We start from the raw sequence: 7861 nt of genomic DNA, 5'->3' as shown, positions 1-7861 counted from the left end.
CAGCAGGAAAAGCCTCCAGTAGCTGGACGCGGTGTAGAACTGGGCCCGCCCCCCCGGAAGGTCTCAGGGCCCCCAAGTTCCATGCGGTCTCTGCCACCCAAGCAGTGGTCAACATCAGCGCCCCGCAGAAGCCCAACGGGATTGTCATTCTCTACAGATTGTTCTCCAACGATACCAGCGGGGCCCAGATGGTGGTGAGCAGCAGCATTCTGATCGGTTTATTTAAAACAAGTCATAGGGGCTTCCCTGGTGCCGCAGTGGTTGAGAGTCCGCCAGCCGATGCAGGGGACACGGGGTCGTGGCCCGGTCCGGGAAGATCCCACATGCCGCGGAGCGGCTGGGCCCGTGAGCCATGGCCGCTGAGCCTGCGCGTCCGGAGCCTGTGCTCCGCAACGGGAGAGGCCACAACAGTGAGAGGCCCGCGTACAGCAAAAAAAAAAATCATAAACCATGGTGTCCTTGCTTTTTCTTCCCCTTGATACTTGTTTCTTATCCATCTGTTCTCAATTGCCCTGTGGTGACCTTAGTGGCAGAAAGATCCCTCTGCAAAGAAATAGCGTTAGGAAACGTACAGAATATATGTAAATGCTCTGGGAGAGGAGGGCTAAATGTGGTATTAAAGACTCCAAAGATCTTTTAAGGAACCTAAGACTTCAGAGATAACCAAATTAGTTGAATTAATTTAATTAGAAAACACATGTCAAGCACTCAGCCTAGTAGTGGCTTATAGTAAGGGGCCAGCAAAGGGTGTCTGTTGGTGGTGTAAATCTTAATATGAAAAAGGAAAAAGTAGAGCAAAGGATATCCTCGGAATCCCCATTTTGGCACGAGCAAGTCTCTAATAGCACGCTGAAATCTCAGACTTTGTTTTGGTGACTTCTAGAAAGTTCTAGGTCTTTGGAAGAAACAACAGAACAGCTCAGCTCAGCCCTACTCCACTAATGTGGAGTATTAATGTGTGTATTAACACATTTGGGGCACACTGAGGAGACGAGATGGTCTGTGGAGGGAAATCATCTTTCACACTGTGTTCTAGCCAAGCCATTCACTGAAAGGGACCCTAAATAATCAACTAGACCAGTTCCTGCATTATTTAAATGAAGAGACTACCTGCCAGGGGATGAAGTCTCTTTTCTCTGCAGGACAGCTGGTGTCACTCTCACATTTCTCATAAATAAGTATAGATTAGAATACTTTGTTCACACAAACCTCATAGAGAAATTGCACAGATCCTGGTATGACATGATAAATTATTCAGACCAACTGAGGGAACAATTTTGGCAAGTGTGGAGAAATCCTCTGAGGCCAGCGTAGCAGGTAGTGAAACACAATTTCAAAAGATAACTCACATGCAAGGAAGTCTTGTATGGAATGTTAAAGAAATATTAGCATATTTTCTACAAGGCTCCCGATTCAGTAAATATAGATGATGTAAATACAATCAACCCTTGATTATCCATGCTTATAAAATGATAATATTAATAAACTAAAATAATTTCTATTTGGAGTGCCTTGTATGCATTTTTTTAAACAACAGGTAGCTCTTCTTAATTAAATGTTGCTTATGTCAACGTGAAAATGAGTTTCTAGTTTCTGAGCTCTTCTATTCCAAAGAGCACTTAATAAAAGCACAATAAGGTAAGAAGATTTGCTCCAGATAAACCAAAAAGTTTATAATGCAACAAAGATAATTGAGGAAAAAACTATATTTCATACAGATCAATACCCTTAGAGGAAGACATGGGCTTTCAAACTCTTAAATATATGTAAATATACAAATAGATAATCTATATTTCAAGCTCTTAAATACCCAACTCTAAGATTTGACGGGATTTGAGGGGAGTTTTGACCCCAAAATTGCATGCAAGGAACAATGGCAGAATATGGGCCTTAGTGAATGTTGACTTAGAAATATAATTCAAATGTAGATTTTGTTTTTCGAAAAGGCATCATTCTGAGGGTCACAGAACTCGGTCAGTATTTTGTGATTTTTGAGCCATTTTCTAATATCTCTTTATGGTAAGAGACAACATTGTTCCCTGTGATTTCTATCCTGTTGCCTCAAACTTCTATCAAACTGTTATCTCATTGCATGTTTTTGCATGTTTAAGCCACGCCTCTCCAGCTGGATCGGTCATTCCTAAGGGTAAATATTGTGATAGATGCCAGGGTGCATCTCCCAGAGTGTAACTAGCACGGCACTCTATTCATAGAATGCATGGTACACCATAAAAGTGAACCAACTGTCTGTGACTTGCCACTGGGCCTCATCTAGTCTTCTCTCTCCTCTTACAGCTGGCTGAAGGCCTGGCCACCCAGCAGACGCTTCATGGCCTGCAGCCCTTCACGACCTACTCCATTGGGGTGGAGGCCTGCACTTGCTTCAATTGTTGCAGCCAAGGGCCAACAGCAGAGCTGAGAACTCCTTCTGCTCCGCCATCAGGACTGTCCTCTCCCCAGATCCAGACACTGGCCTCGAGGTCAGCCTCCTTCCAGTGGAGTCCCCCGCTGTTCCCCAACGGCGTCATTCAAAGGTAGCGTGGGAGAGCCAAAAGGACAAAGAAACCGAAGTAAGACATGAACACGGACATGCAGCTACCCAGTCCTCCCCAAGGAAGACTTGCTGATTGAACACACACCTATAACAAAATAAACAAATCAATTGATTTGAGTGGTCACATTCCCCACAAAGTGTTTCAATCATAAATCAGCTAAGGATAGAAAGGTGAACAACAAAATTTTCTTTAAATAAGAAAGGCGAGGCAAGGACTTCCCTGGCGGTCCAGTGGCTAAGGAATCGGCACTTCCACTGCAGGGGGCACGGGATCAATCCCTGGTCCCTCATGCCGCGCAGTGCATCCAAAAAAAAAAAAAAAAAAGACAAGGCAGTGTGTTCCCATTCATTGAAAGGATGTGCTCTTCCTCATGGTTCCCTGGAATTTTTCATTCTACAGGGCTCAGCTAGAACATAAGGAACTTCTGTGACTAAATCAGAACTTCCTTGCCAAAAAAAAAAAAAAAAAAAAGGACAAGGCAGTGTGTTCCCATTCATTGAAAGGATGTGCTCTTCCTCATGGTTCCCTGGAATTTTTCATTCTACAGGGCTCAGCTAGAACATAAGGAACTTCTGTGACTAAATCAGAACTTCCTTGATCTAATTTAAAATGTCATAATGAACCACTGTTTGAAAGACCACAGAAGTTATTTCACTCAAGATAATCTGGAGGAAAAAAAGCTATTCTTTATTTTCAACAGAGAAGAACAGTTTTATCACTCTCTTCTAAAAAGAGAGAAATATCTTATCTCTACCAACAAGGATTCCTGGCTGCTGGGTGGACAGCAACATGTGTATACATGTGACTTCTCTTATCATTTCTCTGGTTCCATCTGCTGCCCATTTGCAACAGCATTAAATAAAGTGTTTCTGAGAGCAGTCTCCCACAAATGGGAATTTGAAAGGGCTGGCAGTTCCGTGAAAACAAAATATCAACAGGTTTAAAAGAGAGTTAGACTAATTCCTTTGCCTGTTTTCTCTTTACGTGTCCATTCTCATTCCAGCTATGAGCTCCAGCTCTACATGGCTTGCCCTCCGGATTCAGCCACCCCCTGTACTCCCAGCCAAACCGAGACAAAGTACACTGGGCCAGGGCTGACAGCCAGCCTCAGGGATCTCCAGCCCTACACCACCTACAAGCTGAGGGTGGTAGCCCACAATGATTTGGGCAGTACGGCCTCTGAATGGATCAGCTTCATCACCCAAAAAGAATGTGAGTAGGAGTGGCTGCCACCATAAACCAAAAAGGTAGGAGGGCAGCCGGAGGGGAAGCTTGTCCTGAAAGGTAGGGGGAAAACAGTTTGCTAAAAGAACTGAGTGTTCAGTTCCTTTGAATGCTACTGAGACATCAGTGAACATGACTACTGGGGGAAAATGCCCATTGGATTAAATAATATGGAGATCAAGAGTGAATTTAGGAAGATTTTTCATGTAGCAATGGGATGAAAACCAATTAAGAGAAAGCTAATACATGGGTAAGACGAAAACAAACACTTAAGATGACGCTTTTTCTTTATTTATTTTGAGATAACTTTTTAGAGAAGTTTGCCATTCCTTTTCTTTTCAAATGACGTGGCGTCACAGCTCGCGTTTCTGGAAAGCTTTGATATACGGCACTGCCAGGAAAAGCAAAAGGGCTGCTGAGTGCAGAAAAGGGCAATTAGCTAATCAGTTGTGGCCTCCTTACATTTCTATAAAATAAGTCCTTTTCAGATTTTATAAGGTTTATATGTCTACTGTTTAAAAATGGCAAATACAAAAGGTATTAAGAGTAAAATAAGTACTTATAATTAGAGCCAGCTACGTAATTTGTGGGTTCCACTGGAAAATGAAAATATGGGGCCCCTTGTTCAAAAATCATTAACAATTTCAAGATAATGACAGCAGAGCATCAAACTAAGTCCATAATTCTTCTACACGAGGGATCCTGGGCAGCTGCACAGGTCACACAACCATGAAGCCAGTCCTGCTTATAATCCCACCACACCCAGAGGCAACCACCATTAATATTTTGGCATAATTCATTCCTTTAATCCCTTTTCTATGCAGAGTTTTTATTACATGGCTGAGATCATACTCTAATGAAAATTTCATAGCAGAAAAAATTTCTGCTTTTTATACTTGACATTATTTTATTTGCATTTCCCATGGCATTAAAAACTCTTTAGCCACCAAGGTTAATGGCTATATAACATTCCATCCTATGAATAAATTAGGCATTTCAGTTGTTTCTAATATTTTCCTTTTATAAATGTGGTGAGAAAGTTTGTGAACAAATCTTTGTGTGAACGTCTGGTTATCTTCTTAAATGGCAACAAATGGAATTTACTACATCAGGAATTTTAAGTATCTTAAGGCTTTGCACACTTATTGCAAATTTGCTTTCCAGAAACATTCTGTCAGATTATAACCTCATCTTCGGTATTTGGCACTGACATTTTTAAAAGTAAGAGTTATGCATTCGTGAAAGTTCACTGCCTCATACGAAGACTTTAATGTACCTGAGCAATAACATGGCAGGATGTTAGCAAGAGGTCATTTTTAGAGAGCACTTGCCCGTTCCTGGTGCTGTTCAAGCATTTTACAAATAATCCTTACCACAAACCTATGAAGTTAAGTACTATTATTAACCAAATTTATAGGTGAGAAAACTGAGGCAGGGCTGTGCACTGTGCACTGCAATTCCAGGATGCCATTCACATTGATTAGAATCTGAAGTGAGGCTCCTGGAGCTCTATGATGAGCTAAAGCCAGAGCGTAAGTCCCTCCAGTTTCCACACCTAGAAGGCAGAAGTGTTACTCTAAGTTCAGGATCACCCAGCTCAGCAGCACCCTCGGTATTGCTGTGTTAACCTCGTCAACTCACTACCTACTTTTCTGTAATAGAGATTTCATATCTCCTCCACCCTCCTCAAACCTTCCACTTCTTCTCATCCTTTTCCCACAAGCCTATGCAGTCCTCACCCACCTCTCCCTAGAGTCTTGGCAGAACTCCTTGCCTCGTAATTCCCCAGGAAAGGCAATGTCATCAGTCAGCAGTTTGCTCCCTTCCCACCCCAGACAGCCACGTGTCCTGCATCTGCATCATTCCCGCCAGGGACACGGCAGGAAGGGGTGGCCCTTCCATCTGAAATAAACCTACCTCTTGTGCTTTGAGTACCACTTCCTTCACTACTATTCATCATTTTTCTATCCTTAATCTTCAGTGTATCACCGGTGCTTCTGTCTTTCTAATGTTAAAGCAAACAGACTCCATTTCCCCTCTGGTTCCTGCCCCAGCTCCTCCCCAGAGAGCACAACTCTTCTAAAGAATGGTCTTCAAGTGCTTTCCCATTTTCTTTCTTCCCACATGTTCTTTAAGTTCCTCCACACTGATTTCCACCTCATCCCTGCACGGAAATCTCTTCCTAAATTTGCCCTTGACCTCCACACTGATAGTCCAGTGGGCTTTTCTCACCAGTAGTCACGTTGACTTCTTGGGAGTATTCAACGTGATTGAAGCCTCAATCCTTGGTAGAAAGTGGCTCCCCTTAGTTTTCATGACAAGTCTCTCCTGGGAAACCTGCATCTTTGGATGTTCAGTGTTAGTCAGCTTTGTTGCTTGATCTTCCACCACCCAAGGTTTTTAAGCCTCAACCCTAAACTTTCTCTGCTCACACTTTCCCTTTTATCCCCTTCCCTCTTTTTACCTCTCCTTCCCGCCTCGCCTCTTCCCTCTTCAGGTGAGTTCACCTCCTCCAAGGCTTCATTCCTGAAGGCTGACTCCCCAATGGTCACCTCCTCCCTGAGCTCCCTGCTTGAAATCCAGACCCTCACACCCAGCTTCCTTGCCTCCCTTTGAACTTCTCATAACCAGCTTGAGTTGGGCAGACCCCCGACAGAGGGCGCATCTTTCCCCTTAAGCGTGCGCTTCCTTTGACTCTCATTCTCTCCGTTTTCTCTCCAGCACCGGGCAGAGTGTCTTAGATAACCCAAAATGTGTTGTTGAGTGAGTGAGTGAATGCATCCGGAACATCTCACGTTTCCTGTTGGCACCACACAATCAGTGTCCTTTGTCACCCAAGCTATAATCAAAGCAAAGTGTAATCGTTCTTCATAACGTCTACTGCCTAGTTGTGTAGCCTCCTTTACCTTTTTTGCCTATTCCTCTCGCTATCCTCCCTTCACAAACCCAAAAAGAACTGTGAGAAACATTTATTCCTGAAATGAAAGTGTAGTCAAATGAATTCTGACTTAATGAAAAACGCTACTGCATACGAGGAATGGGACAAAACACCACCACCGTCTTTGAGAAGCAATTACCGTTTACAATACAGACTGTCCCTTATGTACAATGATTTGACTTCACGATGGTGCCAAAGTGATACACATTCAGTAGAAGCTATACTTCAAGCTTTGAATATTGATCTTTGTCAGGCTAGCGATCTGTAGTATGATTCTCTCTCGTGATGCTGAGGGCAGCTCCCAGTCAGCCATGCCATCAAAAGGGTAAACAACCAATACACTTAGAACCATTCTGTACCCGACATCCATCCTGTTTTTCACTTTCAGTACAGTTTGCAATAAATTACAGGAGATACTCAACCGTTTATTATAAAATAGACTTTGCATTAAATGACTTCTGCCCAGTAGGCTAATGTAAATGTTCTGAGCACGTTTAAGGTAGGCTAGGCTAAGCTATGATGTTTGGTAGCTTATGTGTATTAAATTCATTTTCAACTTAGGATATTTTCAATTTATGATGGGTTTACAGGGCGTAACCCCATCCTAAGTCAAGGGAGATCTGTATAGTTATAAGCGAATTTTGCTAATTATTCCAGGTTTTGTGTGTGTATCACAGGAAGGCCAGGCCAAAACAGCTATGTGAGGTTTGCAAGTTATCACCAATTCTCTTTTTCAACATGAAACTTAGTCTTTGCCAGACATTTTCCCCTTATGCTGGAAGAACAGAATGAACAGGTTTAAGATGTCCTGCCTTTCTATTCTTCCTTGACATTGAAGAAGTGGCTGAAGGTTGCAGTAGCCCTGAAGGAGAAAGGGTTCTCTTAATCTGTTTCCTGGATCCACAGACGTGGAAAGACACAATAGTTGACTGGCTGTTGTATGGGGGTTAAATACCATTTATGTTCCTTTTAACTCATTATACAAACTAGCAGAGAGAAAATGTGGATCGAAGAATACAAACCAGAAGATGCTTTGAAAATCGTATTGGCAATTTTGTATAAACGTGATCAGAAAAGGGTCTAGAGAAGCATTAGCAATATATTCTGCCCCCTCTGCCTGAATTACACCTGCAGTGGAAGAGCG

The 7861-nt window shown here is 42.8% G+C and overlaps 1 protein-coding gene across 1 annotated transcript in view; it reads left to right on the top strand.

Moving 5' to 3' along the window:
• USH2A (usherin) overlaps positions 1-7861 on the top strand; it is a 773469-nt gene that overhangs the window by 722690 nt on the left and 42918 nt on the right. Inside the window, exons 65-67 of the mRNA XM_007466317.1 lie at positions 1-194; positions 2296-2534; positions 3559-3767. Of these exons, the coding sequence (XP_007466379.1) occupies positions 1-194; positions 2296-2534; positions 3559-3767 (642 nt within the window). The remainder of the gene's footprint in view (positions 195-2295; positions 2535-3558; positions 3768-7861) is intronic.

Source organism: Lipotes vexillifer, unplaced genomic scaffold (assembly GCF_000442215.2).
Source record: "Lipotes vexillifer unplaced genomic scaffold, Lipotes_vexillifer_v1.1 scaffold139, whole genome shotgun sequence".
In the NCBI taxonomy this organism is placed as follows: domain Eukaryota; kingdom Metazoa; phylum Chordata; class Mammalia; order Artiodactyla; family Lipotidae; genus Lipotes; species Lipotes vexillifer.
The sequence above is the reverse complement of the archived record's forward strand: the minus strand, read 5'-3'. Positions and strand labels throughout refer to the sequence as shown.